This window comes from Zootermopsis nevadensis, unplaced genomic scaffold (assembly GCF_977971745.1).
Source record: "Zootermopsis nevadensis isolate Lab colony 2312 unplaced genomic scaffold, Znev_1.0 Znev_ptg000007l, whole genome shotgun sequence".
Taxonomy (NCBI): domain Eukaryota; kingdom Metazoa; phylum Arthropoda; class Insecta; order Blattodea; family Termopsidae; genus Zootermopsis; species Zootermopsis nevadensis.
Window position 1 is genome coordinate 13437491 of NW_028259139.1, and position 26977 is coordinate 13464467.

At 40.2% G+C, this 26977-nt stretch overlaps 1 protein-coding gene across 4 annotated transcripts in view; it reads left to right on the forward strand.

Annotated features, from left to right (window-relative positions):
• Trpm (transient receptor potential cation channel, subfamily M) overlaps positions 1-26977 on the forward strand; it is a 38295-nt gene that overhangs the window by 347 nt on the left and 10971 nt on the right. The window contains exons 1-19 of one of the 4 annotated variants that reach the window (XM_087344338.1): positions 291-315; positions 3011-3146; positions 8167-8246; positions 14035-14206; positions 14487-14700; positions 15528-15687; positions 16586-16722; positions 16909-17065; positions 17187-17334; positions 17979-18165; positions 18245-18375; positions 19353-19480; positions 20016-20208; positions 20999-21188; positions 22172-22383; positions 23271-23447; positions 24111-24167; positions 26473-26676; positions 26807-26964. In XM_087344338.1, coding sequence (XP_087200464.1) covers positions 3111-3146; positions 8167-8246; positions 14035-14206; positions 14487-14700; positions 15528-15687; positions 16586-16722; positions 16909-17065; positions 17187-17334; positions 17979-18165; positions 18245-18375; positions 19353-19480; positions 20016-20208; positions 20999-21188; positions 22172-22383; positions 23271-23447; positions 24111-24167; positions 26473-26676; positions 26807-26964 — 2741 coding nt within the window. In that variant the 5' untranslated portion in view covers positions 291-315; positions 3011-3110. Of the gene's footprint in view, positions 1-290; positions 316-1745; positions 1771-3010; positions 3147-8166; positions 8247-14034; positions 14207-14486; positions 14701-15527; positions 15688-16585; positions 16723-16908; positions 17066-17186; positions 17335-17978; positions 18166-18244; positions 18376-19352; positions 19481-20015; positions 20209-20998; positions 21189-22171; positions 22384-23270; positions 23448-24110; positions 24168-26472; positions 26677-26806; positions 26965-26977 lie in introns of those variants that run through there. The other 3 variants (XM_087344340.1, XM_022063776.2, XM_087344341.1) reach the window with 3 other exon arrangements.

A 26977-nucleotide genomic window follows, 5' to 3' on the forward strand; every position in this document is an offset into this window, starting at 1 on the left:
TCAGAACCTACAATCTCACGAAAAAGTTGTGCAGTACACAGAAGGCATGTGTATGTGGATAGGATGAATTTTCCGTAAGAAAGGTTACCGGTCGGGCAGGATCAGTGCATGAATGTCCTGTTATAATTCGGAATGGTAGGTAATGCAGTTGGCCTTGGAAGGAAGTGACATCACTGCAGAAGTGATACAAACTACTGTGAATAATAAGACAAGAGTACGTAATAACGTAGAACAAGTGTAGGCCGTACACGAGGATGGTGCAAAAATAGGAATCGTAATTGACTGGGACAAATCAACTTCTGGTCTGTGCTGATAGTAATTTATTAGTAGGAAATATAACTTCTTGTAAAGAAAAATAAAGATGGTAACTCTATTAAACGCGAGGAAAGAAAGTGGTCTGGAAATATGCAGAGAAATCTAAGTACGTTTTCTTATTCACAAATTTGTACTTTTCACCAAATACTGTTAGGATGATCAGTGAAAATTTAGTACGCATGGGGGAGATGAGAAATATGACACTTTTCTTTGCAAAGCGTCAAAGAAAGAGACCACTCAGAATACCCAGACATGGATGTATTCTAATAAACTTAAGGAAATAGGTTAGAATGTTGCGGACTGGAATCTTTTAGGTTAGGGACGTGGCGGGTCGTTGTGAGCTCGGTAGTGAACCTCCATGAACAATGTCCTGAGTTAATAAATTGTACCTTTCACATACGATCGTTTGGTGGTGGATTGAATTGGGGGCTGGGGGAGACAAAGAAACCTCTAGGACGACCGAGGACTATACAGCTACATGGGATAGTTATTTTCGAAAACACGTTTGTCGAATAGCTAGTCCGTAAATTCGTCTCTTATGGAACAGGTGTTCATAGGAGCCCGCCATTAGACCCTGCCCACAGCCAGATGAATCCAGCCCACATCTTCAGCCGCTATTCCCGCAAGACCCATTTTAATTTTGTTTTCCCGTGCATACGTAATGCCTCTCCTGTAGTTTCTTCCCGTCTGGCGTATGGTCAGAAGATTTCTACACACGTCTCACCTCTCCTATTATCGGAAGTTAATATTAAAATGTCCCTTGGAGAATTACATGCTGAAAATTTGAACTTAATTAAAGTGACCTGGGATCTTGTTTGTCGTTAACTTCGTATTTGTCATGTTGAATGTTCCGATTTTATTACAAATAATTTGCTGTTACGAAAAGCATCAAACTGTGTCGTGAATTTATAAGTTATTTGCTGGTAATTGTTTACAGATCATCACTCATTTTGATTTTCATGTATAAAAATTAACCGTATCTGCCCTATTATAATTGGCATTTCCTGCAGATGCTTATTTTAAAATTTGGCAATTCATTGTAAATTGTTCAGCTTGTTCAGTTTTGTGGGGAGGGCAAATATCGTTTGGGAATGTTATACTGCCGCACACCTGGTTCGCACCAGCAGGCCTACTTTTCGCTTATCAACCAGCCAAGGTCGACGGAATGTGAAATTCGTGACGCGCCAGTCATTTGATACCATTTGTTGAAGGTTTTTGCAGTGGCGGTCCGTATGTTGCAGTTTAGTTTTGTCTAATGTCGCTTTGGGTTTAGGTGTTGGCAACATTTCGGGAGTACACCGACACAGGCGTGCCGAACGTTCGATCGTGTTAATCGTCCGAAGATGTCGCTGTGGAGTCTTCACATCGAAACAGAACCGATTCAGTGTTACAGGATTTTGTTCCACAATTTTTAAGAATATAATTTCAATGCAAAATGTTACTTTTGACTTTATGGTATAGCTAATTATCTTACGTTTAGTATCATTTGTACTGAATAGAGCATTTTAGAATTCAGATTATATACGTAACGAATTTATTGTAAACCAACAGCAAAAGGTAGTTGTATAATTAAATAGTCAAGTAATCATTCAGTTTTGGGGGATCAGGTTCTTGTAGCCGGTTGCAATTAAAAAATAACTTACTAAATTATTCTTTTTTGAATTGGTTGGACTTCGAGGAGGGGGGGGGGGGGGTCCGTCGTCGAAAAGGCTTCTCCCCATACGTCGGACAGCAGGACGCAAAGACACGTCATGCATCCGTGCTTGAGGTGGGTTCGAACCCACGGTCGCAATAGACCGCGCTTAACCCTTTTAACCCCGAAGCCTATTTTCAAAATCCTGTTGAAAACACCCAGGCCAATTTTCACGTATTTACAACTTAAAAAGTAAAAATTCACAAAGATAAGAATTTTACACACGTGCACTAATTATAACCGTTGAACCCTTTAAAACCCACACTTCATTTTGTATTTGTGTGTATGATTGTCACTGTGAATATCAGCATTAACGAATTAATCTTCGCAATGGCGAAGGGTTGTGTTTTCTTTGTGGTACGGGCTGAATTTTTAAATATTATTTAGATGGCAGATTTTACCTCTGATACAAGTTTTTCATTATGCAAGGAGCACGAGTCTCTTGCTTGTTGTGTTTGTTTGATGATGCTGCCGATTCATTTGGAATGATTCTCCACCAAGTATCGGTGCTATCGAGTAAGGCGAAATTTACTGAGGAGACACGGAAACGTCGCGGTCGGTTTCAGCCTGCGGTCTGCCGATGGGGCGACTAAGTTTTCCCGCAGTAAGTGTTCAAGTGGGGAGTTGTGTAATGGCGAGGAACTCGTGCAGGAAAATCTTCTTTCCGGAGAAACGAGCAGACTACTACTACTACTACTACTACAGTGTTGATGACTGCGGTTTTCGCGGCGGTAAAGGTGTCGAAGTTGTTCTTTTGGTTTGTGGGTTTAATGCCGTGTGTAGTTGCAGATAGATATGAACGTTTCGTAGAACATATTGTCAGCCTTCTTCAGCCCCGAAAATGAAGACAGTGTGTTCCTCCGAAACTTCAGTATCTATCTACAAGTCCACAACTCAGAAGACCAACATCGACGGATTGTCGGATGCTTCGTATTTTTATGAACAACGCTGCAGTTTTTACAACTCCCCTGAATAGCGAACTTACCTTATTTCTTCATTTAGGTCAAGAAGAAGTTTGTTGCATCTGTAGTTTGAACGATGATATCCGATTTCCTGGGAAGTCCTCCTACAACAGTGTTCGGGTCCAGAGAGACGGGGAGAAATGAAGCCCAAAAGATCCCCAGTAGTCAAGAAAGTGGTAAGTTGAACATCTTTCATGGCTTTTTGTTATTTGATCGAAATATGTTTTTTGAGATGAAGTCTGCGGGCGGACGGACGCAGAACCTGACAGTACGCACACGTTTTACGTGCTCACAAGGTAAATGGTACTTTGTATCAGTTTTTATAGCATTCTAGATATGAAATTGTGTGGGTGAATAAAAATGTTTACTGGAACAAATTTTTGTATTTGATTTAGACCAGGTTGGGCCAACCAAAATGATCTTTCGGGCCACTTTGGAAATGCATCATAACTCCGCGGGCCACATATAAAATTATATATCCCCATATTAGATTTAGATACACTATAGACATTTTTTTGGAGTGAAAAAACATAGTGTAAACATAGATAATATAATAATAATGATACTAAGCGTACATTGTAAAGAAATATATAGCACTAAAAATTAAATATAAATATATTTTGTAAAAGTGTGGTGAATCTCGCGGGCCGGAAAAATGTTCAAGGCGGGCCACATGCGGCCCGCGGGTTGGCCACCCCTGATTTAGACCATTGTCCCCCTGAGCGCCAGTGGTCAGTAATGTAACCGGATGAGCGTCTTTCGAATTCTGGCACGGGTTAGAATATTTCTCGGTACCACAGTGTCCTGACCCCTCCTCAGGTCCAGTGGGCATCGGAGGTTCTTTCTCCAAAGCTGAAGTGGACGCAGCGTGAAGCTGACGACCGTGTTCGATCTGATGCTGAGCGCAGAATACTTGAAGCAATGCCACCGCTCTCCACACGCCGTCAAGGGCTGGTGGTTGGCCTAAGGGATTACTTTACCCTTTGCATTTGTTTATATTCTTGCTTCGTATCCACTTGAGTGGGTGGTGGGTAATGATGCGAAGAAAGCTTTCCCACTCAGCGTGGAGTAGCCAAGCTGTCTGCCGGTCTTCGTAAGTCGCTGCAGATCGATAACACTCCGGTGTCCGGAAATGTTCTGCACGGATTCTCGGACACTGTAATTGTAAATTTAATTTACAGTAGGTTCTTATCTTTGGGATTTCGCGGTTGGAGTTCAGTGTGTAACTTCGGCTTTTGGGTGTGGGCCGCGTCGAATGTTGGGGAAAAAAAAACAACGTTTCGGCAAACACTGTAGTAGCCATCTTCGAGGTGAATGTGTAACGGGGCGAGTTCTGGAAGCCTCATATAGGCTGTATGCCAGAAATTATGCTTGCACATGTGATGAAATCTTAAATGAGACGTAAATTACGCAAATTGCATAAAACATGCTTTATGGAATAATAGGAAAACAGCCATCTGTTGTTTGCCTTGATGAACATTCATGGAGGCCACCATTTAACTTCTTGTTCTTAACCTGGGTACGATTTGAGTTGTTGAGAGTGCCTGATACGTCACTTGAACTCAATATGTGTCGGTTAGCATCTCTTGCAAACGCAAAGGAGATCTAATAAAGTGTAATTGATTTAGAATTTTAAAAATGCAGACGGCAAAGCTTAACGAGTGGTTTTTGGATCGTGGAATTTGTTTGCAGTTTGGCTGGAAAAGAGAGTAACGCTTTCAGAGTCTGTCTCACAGTTTCACTGCTCGTTCTGCAGATTGAGACAGAGCCTCTTGCTCATTCGGACTTCACCCACTGCCCTGTAGTTTTTTTATTCTTCTGAAGTTCTGTCATGTGAGTTTTGAACAGGTGAGGATTCGGAAAGGGGGTGTTGATGTCTTGAAAGTATTTATTTTGGAAGAACAAAAACAAAATTATAATAAAAACCAAAGCGTGAAGAATTATGGGAAACAAACACGCATGGTTACTCAATGACACAGAATCTGCCCTTTAAAGCTGGTTGTTTCTCAGCTGGACAATAAATTTCACTTCTTCTGTCAGATTCGTAAGTTTATTACCATGTTCACAAAATTCCGCTGTTCAACCCTCTCCTGAGCCACTGCGCTGTAATTTTTGTGTACAGTCACATACGATTTGTCTGCTCAGTTGATGTTTTTGAACGAGTGACATCGTCGAATCGTGTTAAGATCTTCTTTACCGATATTTATTTGTCTACAGGGAATGTTTTTATTAAGTAATATCTTAGTTCGTGGGGAGTTCTGCTTTGCGCACGGGCTGTTTTATTTCTTGCCATGCATCTTGTGGAATCCTTCCACCCTTTCTAACTTCTCCAGCGGACGATTACTGTACTGTTAGAAACGAATTAAATGTTACAAATTCATTTAACGCTACAGGAATAATTGCGTGTTTGTGCCATCACAAATTAAGAAAGTGCAAGCATGAGAACTCGTGACACGTTGGTTCATCCAAAGTAGTACCAGCGAAGGCCAAGGACAGATGGCGCTGTAGGCCGTAGAATATAAAGTATACATTTATTTGTACTTCATTTAACGACGTGTTAGTCGCTCACATTGCAGGCCATAGCGTCGAGTTTTTGGATGATTAATGGGCCGGGATAGCTCAGTCAGTATAGTGACTAGCTACGGGCTGGACGTCTGGGGTTCGATCCCCGACGGGGGCAGAGGATTTTTCCTCTAGCCTCTGCGTCCAGACCGGCTCTGGGGCCCACCCAGCCTCCTCTACAATGGGTACCGGGGTCCTTTCCCGGGGGTTAAGCCGGCCGGGGCGTGATGCTGACCACTCACCCCCATCTAATGCCGCGGTCAAGGAAGAGAGGAGCTATACCTCCACTCACCCCAAACGCCTACATGGCGTATAGTGGGACAAACTTTACTTTTTAATGAGTAATGGATTGGAAAGGATGTGGAAATAAGCTGTTGTGACATTTGTTTTAAGGTACTATCCTGGCATTTGCCTGGAAAATTACGAAAAACTTTACAGGATAGCCGATATCCAGGTCGAGGTTTGAACTTGGGACCTCCTGAATTCAAAGCGGGAATGCTAACCACTCACCAGCGACGTTAGAAAGACCCGGACACTTCTTATGAACTACAGACGAAATGAATGTTGATATATTGTGATCTTCTCAGATGTATTAACGATGTTGGCAGAATGCAGAGGGACAAGGCTGTTTGTAAGACTGTGTTCATTGGCTGTTGTATGAGATACAGGACGTTTCGGGAGTTGGCTCTGTTCGCGTCTTCAGGTGTTTGTTATTGTACTAATAATTTGTTGTAATTATTTCTTTAAGTGGCGACGAGAGATGCACCACCAGGTAGCCGGAGCGTGAAAACACTTACTTTAGCCTTCAGTTAATGTTGCGGGTCCTGTAGCTGCTTCTGTTTGCTCTGCTCTCGGTGCTTTGTGATTTATGTAGTCTGCCCCGAGCAGCTATATACACATCTTGTTACTGTGAAACGTTTATTACGCGTTTACAAGTTCCTTGAAATACAGTAACTTAACGCAGCTCAAGCGGGTGACCGCGGGTCGGATTTGGACTCGGGACCGTAATTTGAAGACACCGGACGAAATTGGCAGACCTGAATGAACAACAGAAATCTGGAAAGCACACAGTTCGTAGTACGAACGCAATGGGGCCGTGCCATAAGAATGCCTCTCTCTGAGATAAGATAACCTGTGTAGAACAGTAATTTTACCTGTTTTTCTTATGTTACTTTGAGGGGAGAACAGATTACACGTGTTTTGAGGAGCTTAACGAAGTATGTAACGAGGATAGGGTGGAGAAGCAGTGGAGGAGACAAGAAATGTACACAGAATTTTGGAAGGCACCACCATGTGCGGAGGATAATAACAGCTTGCGGTTAGCGTGGTGTGCAGATGGTGGCTGTTTGGAAATGCCGTTGTTTCAAACGGGACGGGGCGGCATATTACGTTATGAGCGTGGAATTTGTGGCGTCACTTGGGCCAGACTTCGGTGCCCGGTGACGTGTCTTATGACTGTATATGGCACCGACTTGGCAGTTTCACCAAAACGGCAGACGTTCACATTTAATGCTTCGTTTTTTCTGTTTCATCCTACAGAAACAATGGCCAGTATTTCAAGTCGGTCCGAACTGATGTTTGACTTGTTCTATTAAGTTTAAAAACTTCGTTGCCTAAATTGCCGGATTCACATTACTTCTGTTTCTTAGTCTATTTAACGACGCTTTTCAATTACTTATGTTGCATCGAATGATGAGGTGGTGTGTGAATGATTATTTGGAGAGGACATGCAAAATAAGTGGTCGTGGCCTATCTTTAAAAAGCCCACTGTCCTGCCATTGGCCCGGGGAGACACAAAAACCCTCAGCAGGATATGTGGTGTCTGACCCGAGGTTTGAACCTGGGTCCTCCTGAGCACCACTAAACAGTGGCATTCGTTTGCTAATAAAAGGGCAGAAGGGAACACTTTTCGGATTACTCACTTTAGGTTTATTATGTGATCTGCTTAGAGTATTAACTCCCAGTCTGTCAATTGAATGCTGATTAAATATCGGCTGGGGCGTGAAGACTGACCACGCACCGCCATGTTGTGCCGAGCTTGAACGCGCGTCATAAAGGCGCAGGAACATCGTCACTTTTGCACAGCTCCCTGACATCGAAGTGTTATGTACATGTTGCCAACATGCCGTAAATTTTATGTGTTTGCGTTGCGAAATTTGCTGTTCAAACGGTAATGTCGCTGTTGAGGTCGGTCCGTGGCTCAGTTTGCGTCGTTACAGACGGCGGCAGAGCGCTTCAGGTCTCTGACGGTCAATCATGGGCAGGAACGCGGAGAAGTCCTAGTGGCGCTAACTAGGACTCGAGAATGTTGCGGGAACATCAGTCGATAGTCGGGACGGCCACGGCCCAGCTGCCGGAGATGCTGATATCGCGCGGGAGCGGCAAGATCTGCCGCGTTCCGAAGGTCTGTCTGTAGCAGAAATCAGAAAGGAGGTGGTTTCGGCCTTCTGTGGCTTATGTGGTACTGAATTGCTTAATCAGGTGTATGCTGCGTCTTACTTTCCCAAGGAACATGCTATGTAATCACATCGTGTATGTTTTGCCCCCTCGCTACGAATAACGTTTGGACCAGAGGCAGATTTTCATGAAACTTGGTAATGTCGTGATGTCTGATTGCTGCTCTTTTGTTTGCAGGCCGCTCGATGCTGGATAGAAGCTAACTTCCAGAAGCGTGAGTGCATCAGGTTCGTTCCCAGCCCCAAAGATGAACACAGGTAAGCGGGAGGTTTAGTGCTTTGAAGGGATGTCAGGTCGGTTGTTTCGTTGGTTCTGAAGTTCTTTGACCAAGTTTTTTTCAACTGAATAGTTTGTAGCTGTGAGGATGGATTTGGTGGGACAGTGTTTAACCCATCTCACCCGTCCTTGGGGTCACTGGGTGGCAAGTACATCCCTTTGCGACATTGCACGGTTTTCTTAAAGCGAATTTGTGTACAGAAGAGCGACTTGTACGAGATCTGAGGGCGCTAATGAAGCAATACGCTCATGAAAACGCAGGTAGGCAGTGGGCAGTGTACGGAACAGAGGTGGAAGGATAATATTAAGATTGATATGAGGTTGGAACGCCCAGAATCTAGTTCTGTGGCGGTGATGATCCTTCGTGTTAAGGTGTATCTGCGGTCTGCCTGTTGCGATTCATGCAACAAGTTTCCAGAACTTCCCACGCAGGGCGTCTGTTCCATTATGCATGAAACAAACATCAGTACGGCGCCCTAGCTACCAGGCTGGTAAACTGTTGATCCACTGCTGCCAGCTCGGTGTAAAAGCAAAATGCAGATCTAATTAAGGTCTTCGGTTGGAACATGTTACGTTGTGGTCAGTATTTTAGAAGAAATAATTTCTGACTGTTTACTTCGTGTCCCAGGCAGTGCTGTATTAAGGTACGTGTACTCCTCTGTTACGGACCTGCGGTCGATACAACAGCGCTCTGTTCCTCACAGGAACACAACTTGAATGGGATTTGCTGGTTCGAATCCCGCTTCGGACACAAAGGTTTGTTGTTTTGTTAGGTCAGATTCTCACAGGTAGCTTGATTTGGCTCTTTACATGTTATGGACGAGATTTATCGCCCACGCTACTTCTCGTGTTTAACATATGGTCGTTCATATTATCCGTGGTATTTAATCAAGTGACAGTCTAGAAGTGGTATTTAATTACGGGAAGACTCAGCAGGAAGAGCAAGCATGAGTACAGCAGACGACCTTTGGTATCCAACCCTGGCTATTGTTCAGCCTAGTGCTGCTTGGACTCTTTCTTATCAACACACTGCGCTGTGTTCCGCTTGAAGACGTCACGCATTTGGGTCAATTTCCGAGAATGCAGAATCGTTCGCCTTCCTGTGTTGAATATAAAAACCTATACCACAATGTGTTTAATCGAACTGTGAGACTTGGTCTTTTCCTCTCAAGCCCTCAGATGAATGTTTGGACGCAGGAGACAGCAAGTATAAAGAGCGAACAGAAGTACTCAATGAACGTCGAAGTTTGTACAAAATTTTGGTTGGGAAACCCCCAAAGGAAGAGGCCGTCTACCCACACAAAATCTCACGTGTGTTTTTCTTGTTTTGCGTGTCCGCGAGTTTCGTGTTTGTCAACCGGCGTACGCGACATCTGGACCAGAAAAATTGTAATCTTCCGACTAGTGTCAACTGAAGAGGAACGTTTATGAGGGTCATGTATACTGGTGACACACTAATGTACATTATTTGGCTTTCGACACTTTGTGCTTATCTCGGTTTTCACTAAACGACTTGATGTTACTTGCATGTACTGTTCTTAATTTAGAACCGTATTTACGAAACACAGCACTTAACGCTACGTCAGACTGCCTGCTTGCTTTCGCTGCGCGCATTCCGTGTACATACATATTATTACATTTATTGGATCCATAAGTTGGTCATGTGACAACACTCATTCACTCTATGGTGCAGGATATTCTTTGAAAAGTCGATTGTTACTCGGTTTGTCAAAGAATAGCCCAATTTCTTTATGGAATCCGAAAGTTCATTACCGTTTCCACAAAAGCCCGCAACCGGACTCTATTCATTTCGCTCCATCATATGACTGTAGGACGTGGAATAAGTTATAAACGTGCAATTAAAACTACAGTTAACCCTCGATTTACGCCGGGGATGCGTTCCTGGACGAACCGGCGTAAACGGAATCTGCGTAAATTGAAACTCTTTTATAATGTAAATCAATGCGTTCCCAGCACCCAAACATTGACGAGTAATATAATGGCATTATATTTAAACCTCTGAAATAACGTAAATAAAGTAAAGGGAATTTAAAAAATATATTTTATACACTTACAAACGGCAATTTGTTGGTCCCCGCCATTGACTGCGATTCTTTCGTGTGATTGATGTGTACAGTCATCTCTGCTGTTATGCGATAGTTGCATTCATGTAAGACGCCGACCTATAGAAAATCTCGTAGTAAAAATAACCCCGGTACCTCCGCAGAGATTAAATTAGTCCTTTGAAAGTTTAAATCGCATAAAAGCAAACTCACATATGCAGAAGTTTGTATTTCACAAACAGTTTTTACCAATTCATCGATCTCATTGGAGCAAATTCGCGTTAACGAAACATACGTAATTGCAGAGATGACTGTATTTATAATTTTTATTCAAAATCAGTGATGTGAGAATTACGATTTAGTATATCATTACGAGAAACATTGTAAAACGTTATAAATAATAGTAACTTGCTGGTTTCAAAAGCGGCGTTATTCTGAATCGGCGCAAATTGAACCGGCGCAAATCGAGGGCTACCTGTATTGTAAACTTTTCACACAAAGTAAAAATTTCGCATAAAGTAATGAACCGTTTCAAATAAATCCACACATAAACAGCAAGTAAATTATACCACCCGTTTATGCTATACGAAGGCAAGAAAACCTTTAAAAACATTATGAGGCATTTTCAAGCGTTCGAAATTCATCAACAGAGTAAAACGAGTGTGTATTTAAGTACCTTCTTAATGATACTTTTAAATTGCGAGTTTTAACTTTTGTGACAAAGACGCCTTTGTTTCATTTTACTACGGATTGCGTTCGCAAATATTTACTTTTATATTTTTCTAGAAACTGCCACCGAAAATGCCATGCACTAAAATCACCTCTTTCTTGTCTGTGTTGCAAGAATAAAAAAATTAAATTTGACTAGGAAACATTGCAAGGGCAGACATCATATCCGACTGTGTGTTACCGGGTTTCAGCACACTTTGTGTTGTTGGCACGAAAAGATAAATTCAGTTAAAGATTTCAGACGTGTTTAATAAGTGCACGAATAATTAACCCACTGGAATACCTACTTTCACGACGGCGACACGTAATTGGATGACAGTCGAAATACTTTAGCTGCAGGGCGACCTATGTAATGTTCTAAATGGCAGTTTTGTAATGAAATTTGCGATTTAATATAATACCGGTATTTCAGGATTTCAGGTAGGGTGAATAATATGTCATTGAGCTAATTACTTGCTCAACAAGTGTGCGCGCAAAGGACAGCTGTCCAGTCCAACTTCTGCTGGCAACGGGTTTTATTATTGTTTGCCTCACGCGAGGTACACGCGAGGTACCCCTAGTATTGATTGGCCCGCGTGGCACCTTTCGAGCAAAGTCCCGGTGCACGGGTATCGATTGCTTGCCTTTGGAGTGCGTGTTTTAGGGTTCAGACGGATCAGACTTTGGGGAGTTTAATGGCACCAGAAACTGTACAGGTCACGTCACTACGACACAATGCCTGGTCGACTTGAGCCGTTTCAAATAAGACAGGCGCTTGGAAGACCAGACATCCAGATCATTTGTGGTGTAAGTGTTGGTAAGACTGCTGCGATCCTCAATTTGAAAGTTAAACAGAACGCAGTTCGAATTTCGGTGAAGTGCCTTCATTTCTTGGGACTGACCGAAGGCCGCTGTCTCGTCTTGACACTTATGATTCCGCCAGGTGCAACATACACATCTGATTCAGCGTCAGCAAACATTTTACGCAGACAAGCCTCGCTCGTTTAAAAGCGACCTTACGTCACCGTGACGCGGTGCAGCTGTGGGAACCGTGTCGCGACCTTATAATTATTTCATCTGATCTGAGCGCTGCTGTAGTTTCTGTAATAACCGTTCAAGTTGAGTCTGGCGTGCATCTTGCATTGTTCTCCGTTCCTTCCCGTCCTGGGTTTGGTTTCTAGTAGACCTTTACCAATTTCGTTGTGTAAAATCGGTCTTTGTGCACTGTTATTTCGTTGCCTGGCAACCGTTTTTTTTTTTCAGCAATCTATCACTATGTAGCCCCACGGCGCTATAAGAGTAAAACTGTCCCACTATACGTCATGCAGGTACTTGGGGGGAGAGGAGATAAATAACAAAACACTGGTTGACGGGACTCATATTTCTACACACATACATTTGTAAAATAAACGTAGTATATAAGCGACTTCATGGCCAGTAGGCGCACAGTTTGTTTTAAAAAGGAACTCCGGGCGCTGGGCCCAGAGCTTTCGTCGTCAGACTCGTCGTCCTACATGCGTGTGGGCGATCCGATTTTGTGATTTGATCCTGTGTCGCGGGTCGGAGAAGGGAATGAAGGGTTTGATACAGAACTATGCGTAAATGTTGTGTGTTACGGAGTTCATTACAGACTTTTTATAATGATTTGTATAGGGTTTATTATTTGCGTCGTTAAACATCTAAAATAATCAGCTTGAGCCCAGCGGCAGGAAAACAGGAGGTCACAAATCACGTTTTATGGTGGAATAACGACCTTATGTAAGGTAACTGTCAAATATCGATCACTGTGATTATTCCACCCTGTGACGTGCCTGTTAAGTTTATTATTAATTCACACGGCGATGCAGGTCATACTAAACTGCTTAAGAAATGCTCTGGTTTTGTAGAACCCAAACGTTCATCACCATGTTCACAATAGTTCGCCACTGTCCTCATCCGCATCTCTCCAAAAGTTTTCCCTCCAGATCCATTTTAATATTATCCTTCCATCCAAACCATGTCTCCCAAGTTCTATTTTCTCGTGAGGTTCTTCTGATCAACATTTTATAGACTAATTCCTCATGCATGCTACATGTCCTGCCTATCTTATCGCCCAAACAATTTAATGTTGAAGATAATCAGGAGGAATTAGAAATTAATGGGACATGTAAGCTTGTGGTGTGTGCTGATTTCCATTCATTGGGCGAAAACGTAAATATCATAAAGAAGACACAGCAATTGTTAGACGCTGGTAAGGAAATTGGTCCAGAAGTGAACACAGTGGATGAGGACGTGTAGGCCTATGTTCATGTCTGTTCTTCAGAGTGCAGGACAAAATAAGCTGTTAACTCCTATTTGAATGCGGCGAAGTTCTGACATGGGGGGGGGGGGGGAGATAGTTGCAGATGATAATGAACTTGACATTATATAATGTATAAAAGTCGGGATCGGATTAAACTCGGCGAACTTCGGTGAAATAGACTGCGAGACGCAGGCTAAATACTGGACCGAACAGTTTGCATTTCCTGTCTTTGCAGTCGGGTAATGTATAGACTTGCATTCGTCCCGTGGGCGGCCGGAGACGGGGCAGGCAGCATCGATCAGCGGCGTTCGCCCCCTCGTGCTGCTGACAGACCGCACGCTCGAAATGATCTGCTTTGGAACACCTGTCGGTCTGTCCGAACCTCAGTAAACGTTGCTATCCTTCGAAACCAACTAATTGCAGCAGATAGAAGTATAAGTCTGCTCTCAGATGTGGTGAGAAGTCGAGAAAAGGGCTGTTTCATAAAAGAACATTGCAACAAACAGGCCTGTCGGTAAATTATGGAGCATCGGGAAACATCTCTACTGTTGCATGTTGTATAGTTTGATTTAAGTTGAAGCGCGTGCCACTTAAAGCTCAAGGAGCGAACATAGTAAATGGGGAAATTAATAAACGTTTGTAGTAATCGCAGGTCATACACGTAAAGCACAACCCATCAGACCTCGGTATATAAAATCGCGGCCTGATTGTGTCCAGGTGCTTCTGTGGTCTGTCCTTCACCTTCCACTGTGGCACGGGTTTGGACGTGGACAGTTACAAGGTGCTGGAGCAGCAGCAGTGGACACCATCCAGGAACACACAGCCGTCGCCGACTGACGCTTATGGCACCATCGAGTTTCAGGGCGGGCCACACCCGAGCAAAGCCCAGGTGAGAATGACCGACATACGTGATCAAGGCAAGGGTTTTGTTGGGTTTTCTGACGCCTTCGAGGCCCTTACCATTGCCAATTCTTTACATATGATTTCTACTTCATTATTCATTAATCATCATTAAATAAACAAATATTTGAGATTCCACTCCGGAACTTACGTTCTGAGTAAGAAGTAGGAATGCTAACCACTGCACCACGCTGCTCTGTGTGTTTGTTTTTGTTATTGTGATTGTAAAGTTGCCACTGTGCCTTAGCAGACTAGTGCTGTTGTTTCAGTATGTGCGCCTGGCATATGACACCAGACCGGAACTGATCTTGCAGCTCTTCACCAGGGAGTGGAGCTTGGAGCTGCCAAAACTGCTTATCACAGTGCAGGGAGGCAAAGCCAACTTTGAGCTGCAGCCGAAGCTCAAGAAAGTTCTGCGCAAGGGCTTGCTGAAGGCTGCAAAGACCACTGGAGCATGGATCTTTACTGGTGGCACAAACACAGGTGTGATGCGATGTTCAGTCCTGTCTTGAGGAGCTGATGGTCCTTCAGTTGCTCAATAAATTCTCTGATTCTATTATGCACCCTGAAGGTTCATTATTCACCCTATTCTCAGGCAGTGGAATCCTTTCCACATCTTCATACACAATTTCTTTAATGTCCATTTAATAATGTCCTTCCAACTATATACAGTTCTTCGTAGTAGTCTGTTGTTTGAGCTTTTTTTTCTTATCTCCGCATCTCATAATCGGTGCCTCAATTGCTTGAATACTGATTCTGCAGATGTTTGTGACTTGTTGATTAATTATATCAACTTTATGTTGTACATTGCGTATTTGGTGAAAGATACAAATTATGAAACTTATCATTATGCAGTTGTTTTTCACCCTCCTGTCACTTCATCCGTCGTAGGTCAATATATTTTTATCGCAACTGTGTTTTCAGACGCTTTCCCTTTGAGTGAGTCACCGTAAAAGAACAGATAAAGTCATAATTATGTAAAACTTATCCTTAAGAGTGTCTGCAAGTGTTACTGGTTGCGCTACGGATAACAAGATCGTGCCATTGGACGTCTCCCAGTTCTCATCTCCACAGCTCAACCTGAAGATCATTCTTCATTCTCACAGTCTTCCAACTGACCACTTTCGTACAAAAATTCTATATTCATTTGTTGTTTCTTCCATCTGAGCTACATTCCCAGGCCATCAGTTTGACTGTCTGATCAAACAGGGTGGGTTGTGTAAGTCACTGATTGCCCATCCTGGATTTTTCTTTGTGTTCTTTGTGCATGTGATGGTGCAATTTTCTGTCTTATACACGAATGTTGGCAGGTGTGACGAGGCAGGTTGGCGACGCATTGCTGCTGGAACGTTCCCAACGCAGTGGACGAGTGATTAGCATTGGCATAGCTCCCTGGGGCATTGTCGAGAACAACCACGAGCTCTGCGGACATAACCGTGATATCCCGTATCACTCCATATCCTCACCCAGGTACTGAATGCCAGATTGAGGCAGCAGGGTCAGCATTTTGGTGGAATGCAAGTGGATGGTATCTAATTCTGTGGCATATGCACTTAAATAAAGTGTAAAGTCAGTTATAAATTAAATAAGGAAGGAACAGAATTTTATTGAAGAATCTTATGTGTTTTAAAGACTAAAACAGATAATTATGTTGTAAAAATAACTTGAACTATAAGATTCAGCCTTTTGAGATAAATGATTTAGACGACTATAAAAGATAATGTGACAATAAAATAGGTTCTGAGAGTTTTTACGGTGATAATAATTGTTATCTGTAATATAGTAACAAAAATTATACGTGCTCGTATGTATGAAATTTTTATTCACTATTGATGTAAATGCAACGAGGATCCTACCTGCATGTTAGAAAATGGATACCATTTACAATTCATTGAGTAGTGTTTTATCAGTCCATTGTATTGATTGCCTCATGATGGCCGGCATTGACCGAAACAAGTGAGAATACAATTGTTTATATTGGTTTATAAAGTTTATGTGTGATGGCTAAAGTAAATATAACTTGACATCAAAAATATGTACTTTCTGAATGTATTAACACAGACTTATGATTTTTTCTGGACAAAAGTATATCATTAAATTAACTTAAAAATTTATGTTCAGGTAGTAAGTTCTCCTTACATCCAATATTTTCCCACTTCGATATCTGAGGAAATGACAGTATCATGAACCAGTCATAGTTATGCTAATTCTTCATAGATTTGCCAGATATGATGAATATGTAGGGTTGTTTTCTCATTGATATGGTACTTGTACGAAAACTAATTAATGCCAGTTGGTGTACTTGTTACCTCAGTCTGTTGTAAGGAACAGTTTTTCATGTACTTGTTTATGAGTGCGTTTGTTTTAGGTCTAAGTACGCAGTTCTGAATAATCGGCATGCGTATTTCCTGCTGGTTGACAATGGAACTTCAGGAAAATATGGAGCAGAGCTCATTCTAAGAAGAAAACTGGAGAAGTACATATCCATTCAGAAATTGCATCAAGGTATGGATTACAGTTCCTTGTGTGGAAGTTGGGCAGAACTGTCCTGTCTGTCCTTGCAAAAAAAGTTAGCTGTAACTGTCGGTGACAGTCCGATGCAGGAGCCCCATGTGTTTGCACCATCCTAAGCTGTTATCATTTCTCTGCAGTCGAATACCATCAGACCTTGTTCTCTAACTATTGTTGTAGGTACTCACTGCAGCACTCCAGTGGTGTGTCTTGTGATAGAAGGTGGCACCAACACCATTAGAGCAGTGCTGGAATACGTGACAGATACGCCCCCTGTCCCAGTAGTAGTGTGCGATGGATCAGGGCGTGCAGCAGATCTTCTGGCTTTTACTCACAAGTAAGTGTGACCTGGTCGCCCTCGGTGGACTAGTGGTTAGCGTGCTTGCCACTGGGCCCAAGGTCCACGGGTTTAAACGTGTTTTCAGATAGTAGTTGGGTTTTGCTTTGTTTTTTTGTAGGTATGCATCTGAATCTGGGGAGCAGACTGTCCTGGAAAGCATGAAGGATTACTTGATCAGCACCATAGAACGCACGTTTGAAGTGGGTGTGGAACAGGCTGAGTGTCTTTACTCGGAACTGCTGCAGTGCACTCGAAAAAAGAATCTGGTAAGTAATGAATGTGTGGCTCTTTCTCGCATCTAGACAAGTGAATGTTTAGTGGACAGTCAGAGGAGGAATAATGTATGCACTACAGAGTTTTTGCTTTAAGAATACTCAAAAGTGATGCACACAGTATTTTGGAAGAATAATGTGAAACTATTATTTTTGTCCAGCATACAGACGTGGAAGTCAATACTGACGCCAGGAAGATAAGGTTTAGAAGGTGGTGGGCAATTACTCTGAATAAAGAAGAGTGGCAATGGCTCTTAAAGAAAGCCAAGACTCTAAGGGAGTTGTAGCACTATTGATGATGATACAGACAGGGATATCTGTACAATCACTTATTGATTCTTATCCACACTTACCCACTCTGTATAACTAATTAACAATATATTAATCTTTATAACTTGGTTAGACCCCTTGGTGACTAAGAAAATATCTTTCATTGTGGTACATATCCAAGGAACAGGAGGTTAAAGAAACCTCAATGTCAACGAGAAAGGAATGTTTTATATGACATATGAGTGACAGCACTACTGTGTTACACAATTATTGAGCTGAAAGGTAGTGTTCGTGGAGTTTAAGGAATGGCAAAGGTTTACTTGAGACTTACTTAGTGCAATTAAGAAGATGTTTCTTCTCAATTTCAGATCACTGTGTTCCGTATCACAGACCGACCAGAGGAGACATCTCAAGAACTTGATCAGACGATCCTTACAGCTCTTTTTAAGAGTCAGCACTTGTCTCCATCTGAACAACTGAGCCTTGCTCTCACGTGGAATCGAGTGGATATTGCACGTTCTGAAATATTTGTGTATGGACAAGAATGGCCTCCAGGTAAGTGTTTCCTGCTTGATGTCTCACTTAAAACTAATAATGTGGTGTTGAGTTACTGAACTCCTTGTTTCTGTGGAAGGGGCTCTGGATGAGGCCATGATGCAGGCGCTTGAACATGATCGTATTGACTTTGTTAAACTTCTACTGGAGAATGGAGTTCATATGAGGAAGTTCCTGTCTATACCTCGTCTTGAGGAGCTATACAACACGGTAAGTCACAAACTACTGTGGTGAAATGTGCTGTCCTAGTCTCTGCAAAATATTCGGCTAACACTACATCATTCTAAAGTTTCTGCTGTGCGTATAATGTGCAGTGCTGTGTTTTGTTATGTCACAAAGCTTCATTAGTAATTTTCATTATCAAATAACAGTGCCAGAATTATATCACTGATTTAGATGAACAGTGGACATTTTATACAAAATTTTATTGAACAGTTTTGATTTTTGTTTAGTTTTAGTCATTTGACAGGTTTTTATAGTTCTGCTTTGTGTGAGTTTAATTTATTTTTAATTTGATTTAAGGTCCACATCACTGGAAGACATAGGAATATTTTTGGGCATATTTTGTGAACTACTCACCAAAGAGAGAAATTTCTTGAATAAAAGTTACAGGTATTGGTAAAATACACGTGTTTGACACAAAGTTTTATAAAACTCACTGATTTAAAGAAAATTACTAGTGTTATGCTACTACTCGGTATGTGTATGCCATGCAAAACAATGTCCATGCCCCTACAATTACCTGCCATTTGATTTAAAACATACTGCACATACTTAGATAGTCTTGCAGAAATGGCAATCACAAGTTAAAAGTTTCCCCAAGGAGGCAATTGTCCCTGTCTGTGTCATTAGACACATTTTAAACTGATTGCAGGTGTGCGCAATATAACATCTTCATTTGATTTCATTAAATTACATTTTCTAGTTACTTCATCAGTACTTTTTTAAAATATTTTATGAATTTGAAAAATTAATTTTTTTGACATTTAATTACAACACATTACTGCAATGATACACTTAAAAAATAATAAAAATTGAACATTTCCTGAGGCCAGCTTCCTAAGCAATGAAAAGTTGTTGAGGAATAAGTTACTTATAGATGAATTCAGTAATTAGGCTGAAAATGAAGTAATGTAAATTGTTGATTTCAACCTTGAGGTTTTTCAACATTTGTGTTTGTTTTTCAGAAACAAGGACCTTCAAACACATTGGGCTACATTCTAAGAGATGTTCGACCTCATATTCCCCGAGGCTACATTTACACTCTGCATGATATAGGATTGGTCATCAACAAACTGATGGGTGGAGCTTACAGGTTACTATGATGTCTGTGTTCTCAATAGATGATAGTAACAAATCAAAATAACATTCATGATAAAATTGAGAGAAAATTAAATGTGTGAAGTACATGTTATTATTCAATTAAGAATTTTTCTAAGCACCTGAAGATTAACTTTCACAAGTTAACTTAGGTAGGGAATTTTGTGAGTGTCACATTCTTGTATGTCAGGCATATTTATTTCATACACAAGGGTAAATCCCCTTTTCTGAAAGAAGGAAAAATAATAATTTCCAGCCAGACTTGGGAACAAATTTTTAACATGTTAAGATGTATAAAACTATAACTTTACCCCTTTTCTATGTCTCCCAGGTCTCTTCGCCTCTGGGGTTTCTGTTTTCTCATGTCCCTTTTCATGCAACATCCTGCATCTGTTTCATTTTATGATTTAATCATTCTAACAATATTAAACAGAAAATGAAATTATGAAGCTCCATATTGTCTCTGTTTTTCCATTACCTCAATTGTTTAGTGGCACTGCATTTTGTGAGGTGTGTGATTTTGTCTTAAGGTCGTATTACACTCGACGCAAATTCCGGCTCATCTATGCCAAAGTGATGAAGAAGTCACCACATGTTCATCGAAACAGCTCATCCTTTATCCGTTACTATGGAAACACCAATGTGACATTGAGTCTCCTGGCAGAAACCCTCCCAACTTCAAAGGAGGCTGCTTTGTTTGATTATCCATTCAACGAACTGCTTGTGAGTGCTTATTTCTTACATGTAACATGCAGACTTGCACAAAATGAACTTTCAATTGTCATTTTCAATGAAGAGAACGTGGTAGCATTTTTTTAATGTTTTGGGAGAATTTTAAATAGCAGGCTGGACCAAATGGTAGGAAACGAATGTGAGATTTGAGGTTAACACATCAATGAGGATGTCGATATTGTTGTTCTGAGTTTTGATGCTATGTGTCAAAACCTAAAAGGACATTGTCATCTTCTTTGTGAATGTAATTTTGGTTTGCTGCTGTTCCCAGATGCTTTGAATATTTTACACATTTCAAAGGATTTATGAGCTGTCTTTAATTTGATGATTTAACATGTATTCTGGTGACATAACATAAATGTGTACTTGTTTCCTCCGCATTTATATTTAGACTAACAGATAAGAATACCCATAATTGTGTCAGGTTTGAGGTTCTCACAATGGTGAAGATGTCAGATGTTGGTCTTGTAGAGTGTAACACCATGTGGACTTGTAGATGGATACTAACATTTTGGAGAAACATACTGCTTTATCTTTAAGGCTGAAAATGGAGACACACAGTATTACAACCAGGAAGACCAACATCACCATAATTGTATCTGTTACATGATTGTGAGACTTGGTCTCTCAGTTTGATGGAAGAACATTTACTTATCCAGTGACCAAGACATTGCAGTGTCCTGCCATTGTTGCGCAATAGCTCAGCTTGAATGGTGTTTGTTGTTTGTAGATCATTGTGTGAGAGAAAAATGGATACTGCAAAACACTGTACTTGTTTTAGACATGGGCAGTGTTGACCAAGAGGCAACAGATGGCTTTGCTCATGTGGCAACATGGCGAAGAAGCACTAGCTAAAGCTCTGGTGGCCTGCAAGCTCTATAAAGCTATGGCTCATGAAGCAGCTGAAGATGACTTGGAGACGGAGATATATGAGGAGTTACGCAACTATGGGAAAGAATTTGAGAATATTGGTAAGTTTAGTTGGTATATTGGTCAACGAAACTGGGACTCTTGTGTGAAAATTAAGGAATTACCATTCAGTCAGCCTTCAAAACAATAGGGGCTTCAAGTTGATGGCAAAATAAAATTAATCAGTTTTTAAGATTTTGTGAACATTTGTGTTCTTCTTACTGCATAGACATTCAGTTTTCAACATTAAACTTTTCACTTCCAGTTAAATTAACTTTAGCCATAAAGATTTCATCAGTTGCTAGTTTTATTTCTTGTTTTATATGTATTTCATTCTTAAACAGTTCTTTTAAGGCATCTGAAAGTTTATGAGCTTGAGCTGCAATGTTCTGGGATTTTTCACATAGTGCATTCACGTATTTCTTTAGTCAATTAAACAAATTTACGACAGTGAATATGTCATGGCTCTGTTCTTGAAGGTTTGCATTTGTAGCATCATACTGTCAAAGAATGTTATGGAAAAATGTAGTCATAAAAATGATATCTAACATTTTCATTCTCATCATCAAAGCTGGTTGCTTCATTTTACACAGTTTGTCTTACCTCTGTCCTCAGCTGATTCTTCAAGGTTTGTATTTAAACTGCTCTTGCTGAGTGTCATACTACACTAAGAGATATAAGGATCTCACAGTGATGATGATGTTAGTGTTGGTATTTTGGGTTGTGAACTTACGGGTAGATACCAGTGTTTCAGAGACAGATGGAGACATGTTTCTCTAAAATGTTGGTGTCTACGATTATAATAAAATGTCAATGAAGAAATTCACTGTTTCATCCAGTTTTTCCCCTGCCTAAAAATATAAAGATTAAAAGATCCAGATGCACAGTTTATTTCAGTCAGGAAACCTAAAGGGAAGAGACCATTAGGTAGACACAGGTTTGTTGTGAGAGCAATATTAAAATAGATCTTAAGGGAACACGATATGATGGTGTAGACTGGATTCAGCTGAAATAGAGTAGGCTGCACTGTAGAATTGTCTTGCAGCTCTGGAGCTCCTGGATTTCTGCTACCGGCAGCATGATGACCAGACGCAGCAGCTGTTGACGTGTGAATTGCAGAACTGGAGTGGACAAACCTGCTTGAGTCTGGCAGTAGCAGCCAATCATAGGGCTCTACTTGCTCACCCCTGCAGTCAGATCATACTTGCTGATCTCTGGATGGGCGGTTTACGCACACGCAAAAATACCAACCTTAAGGTGCGATATCAGAGAAATTACACATAAAATTAGAAATGCAAATACAACATTAAAACTCAAAGAAAATTTTTCTTGTAACTGCTTTTGAAATGTAGTTATTTGCCCATTGGTATATTTTATTACTGTAGTGAAGCTTGCTATTTTGCTTTCCTGCTCTGACTTGTCAGTGGAATGTGCAACAGACGTACTTTTGTACGGACGTAGGTGAGGACACCAAACGAGTGCAGTGTGATGCGTCAGTTCCGTTCTGTGGTCTTGCCCCTTCATAATTCTATGACGGACGTCACGATGTGTGTTACAGTTCAGTAATGTGTGCTCGTGCCATGTAGTAAGTCTTTTCTTTCCTGGGATTGGGAGTTCCAGAAACTAGTTGTTGCACATAATTGAAAGCTTATAGTTCATTTATTTTGTTGCTGACTTTCATTGGTTGGTTGTATAGAAAATTGATTTGTTAGGCATTGTGATAGACAAAGATTTACTTAAGTTACATGTAAAACACTTTCTGAATGCAGGTACCACTGGTGCTTTGCGACATACAGATGTTTTGTTATCTGATCAAAAATTGTTACATTGAAGAGATACACACAATCTTGGTCAGGTTTCTGGTTTTCTTGAGTTAGGTTATGTAATGTTTTCCTCAGTCATACCAGGTGAATGCTGGGATAATGCCTGCTTCCAAGTCTTCACCATTTCACCATTTACTATTGTCACTGTTTCATTCAGTGCTACGTAAGAGTTGAAGTGAAACACATTGTTAAATAATCTTTCAATTAATCTGTCTCCATGTGTTGGAGGTATTTTTGCATCTGTGCAACTTCAGTAAGCATAGCACATCATGACACATACTGGCTGAGGAAAACGAAACATTCAGTGTTCTGTTACTGTAGGTGATACTGGGACTGCTGTGTCCATTCTACATTGCAAAACTGGACTTCAAGTCCAAAGAAGAACTGCAGCTGATGCCCCAGACTGAAGAGGAACATTTGATTGGTCTTGAGGAAGAAAATGAGAGCACAGAGGGGCAGTCCACAGAGTCCCATCACAACGTGGATCCAGATGCAGAGGTAAGCTTATAGCCATGCTGGAAACTGCTCACATAAACAGGCATTCTGGAACTGAATATCAGTTTTCTGTCCCATAAAGAAAGTAACATATTGTGTTCAGTGAAATAGAGTAGTTTTGCTAAATCTTAGGTGTGTGCAGGCTATAAACTTGTTATTTTGCATACTATAGTGTAACTGTGTTAGTGTTATCACAGTGTTCTATGATGAGTTTTTGTTGAATGTCTGCCAGGGCTGCCAGCTGGTTTATTGGACGTCTAAATTTAGACCCTTTCAAGTGAAGCTTTTGCATAGCTGTAAAATTTGTGACTTTGCTCTCAACTATAAGAAAGAAATAAAGTGTTATGCTGTGGAGTGAAATACAACAGGACAATGTTTTAGTGCCATTGTTATTTAATGTAAAAAAATTAGTTTATACTGATATTTTGATTTGAACTGAATGTTACATTATAGCAGTAAACTTTATATTCAGAAGGTTCCAGCTTCATACATTTATTGTTCTTATATATATATATATATATATATATATATATATATATATATATATATATATATATATAGATGCGTATATATTGTTCTTAGTATAAAATTAATTAATTACAAATAGGTTAGTTTTGAAATAAGACCATAAATAGAAGCATTAAACAAATGAAACATTTCTTTTAGAACAATCCACGAAAGTTTAGCGTCAGGAGCAACTCAGCAGGCCAGCAGGGTACCAAGGTAGTGAAGCTGTGTGTTGTGTTCGTGTGTATTGCTAATTTTTGATGTGAAGTGATGGAAAGGGGCAATGCAAAGTAGCACAGAGCCAACTCCAGTCTTTTTGTCGCACCATTCAGTCGTTGCTTGTGTCAGTGTTGCAGACACAAGCAAGTAACACAACTGCTGCACACTGCACTGTCACCATCTCTGTTTTTGTACAATGTTATTATGTAGTTTAATTAATTGCAACTGATAATATGTTGTTGGTCTTTGTTTATAAGATTCAATGTTTCTCTCCTTTCCATGATGGGTTAAAGAAAATTAAGGAACATTTATGTAATATTATGCCTCTGTTATGTCTTTTGTTTTCTTTCTTTCTGCCCTACTCTCTTTCTTCCTTTTAGTAATCATACTTTAAATGACCATAGATATTTGACAATTTTTAAAGACATGTCTGTTGAGGTAATTAAGTCTCATAATAATAAACGAGTTTGATACTGAACAACAAGTTGTATCCGTTGTTTCAACTGATATTTTGTGTTCCATGATTGAAAATCTCATTTACATTTTTTTATTGTGCTACTAAATTCTATGGTCTAGATAAGTCATAGTATGAATAGTAATGCTAGGATGGAGTTGAATTTTAGCATGATCATGTATCTGTCATAAATTAGCTTGTTAGTTAATATAAAATTCTCAAAGGCAGTAATTCATTTCATTCCTTCATGAATGTCTTACCTTCTACAGTTCAACTTGTCAGTAAATTCTAGCTGTTTGTATTTGGACACAGCATAAATCTCATAACTTTGTATGTAGTGTGTTGTGGTTGTCGAACATAACTCCACTGTGTGTTGCTTGCATTGTACTGTTTGATGGATCACCACACTGTGACAATCATTTCCATTTCACTAATTTTATAAATTTATTAAAAATATCCCACCAGTTGTTTACTGCTTAATACTTGGAGTTGCTTTCTGTAGCTAACAAGCATTATCCACTGTACCATAGAATTTTGTGTGTGTAGTTCAGTGAGCATTTCTCATGTCTTTCTAAATTTGAAAATGTCCAGGTGGCAACTTTACAGTAGAGTTTGAAAAATATCCAGTGAGTTGCATGTGTTGTTTGACATGTTTTTGTGAAATAAGTGTTCAGCACATCTTGTCCTTTGTGTCCAATATAAGTGTTTACGTCTTGTTCCATATGTTCAATATAAATTGCTATTTAGACTTCAGTATTTTTATTTATTTGGTTTAAAGCTGCTAATGTTTGGCACTTTTGTGGTGTTGTGTTAGTCCATTTGACAGTACAGTCGAAGCATCTTCAGCAAAATCTGTACAGGCGTTACTAAATATAGTCATTGCATTACCAAACCTCAAAATAGGCTTCTGATTAAATGATGCAACTTAGCATGTCATGGAATGGTTCAGCACATTAATGTGCAGTATGATAGCATGCTATTGGCAGATTACAGTTCATCTGAACACTTGCATCATGTAATTGTATATTAGTAGCTTAATTATTTTTAATTACATGAAGATTGTATATCTGTGCATTCTGTTCAAAACTGATGCTCTGATAATTTTGTGAACCTTAACACTGGTAAAATGAAGGTATTTTATGTATTTATCATTTAGAAAACGTATAAGTGACTGTAAGAAGTAGGCTAAATAAATGGCATGGTTACCAAGAAATGGAAAGAATGTGTAAGATAATTTAAGCCTTTTTTAAAATTTTAATTCATTTCATTCTTTTCTCATATTGGCCACTAATTATGTAATTCTGTATATTGCTTGAGGTAACTGTAATGTTTAGTTTGTGACCAGAAGGTGGCAGTAATATTTTATTGTGTATGTGTGTAACAGTCATTAAATTAGTGAAGTACTATATGTGGAAACTCTGTAAAGGTCAATCATAATAGACTGTGAATTTAAACAAATTACTGAAATGTTAGTTTCAGAACCATGATTTCACGAAGTTTAAATTGCTATTAAAAATTGAAATTTTGGGGCATCAGTTCAATTCCATCTGTTTTAATGACAGCAGATGGCAGGACTCTCCATTCAGAGATTGTTTGGCATGACTCCCAGTTTACATTAGCATTTATCACAGGATTCAGTTTCTATGAAGTGTGGTGTGTATGCACACTCTGTTTCTTTTCTCATGGTGAGAAACAAATATTTAAAATAAAAGTTCACTTTTAAATCATAGTTTTCTTCACAACCAATTTATGTGCACTGAATATGCAAGCATATTATCTTTCTGCATTGGAAGTAATTTTGCTGTGGGATTTTCATTTCATTCTTATTGTCTGTTTTTGTTGTTACAGACTTTGATTGCTCATGGAAATTATGGTATGAGAGCCACCATTGTTCAGGAAAATGGAAAAGTTGTAACTGAAGGTGATGACATGAACCAGCATTTCCATTTACCTTTGGATTATTTTGAAGTGAAAAACAACCGACCCCTGAGACTCAGAAAGAAACTGTATGAGTTCTACACTGCACCAATAACAAAGTTTTGGGGACACTCAGTAAGTAACGGCGTTGCTCTGACATCTTGCTATATTTAAATAATCCACAAGTTAGTAAATGGTTTGACTCTGAATTTCATTTGGATTTGTAGTAACCTGGTGGATTATTACAACATTAGTTACATTTCAGATTGCATATATTGTCTTCTTGGTAACTTTCACGTATGTGGTGCTGGTGAAGACGGACATTAAACCTTCGTGGCAGGAGCTGTACACTATTGCTTATGTAATCACATTGGCTTGTGAGAAAGTAAGAGAAATTGTATCCTCAGAGCCAGTTGCCATCAGGTATGACATTCTT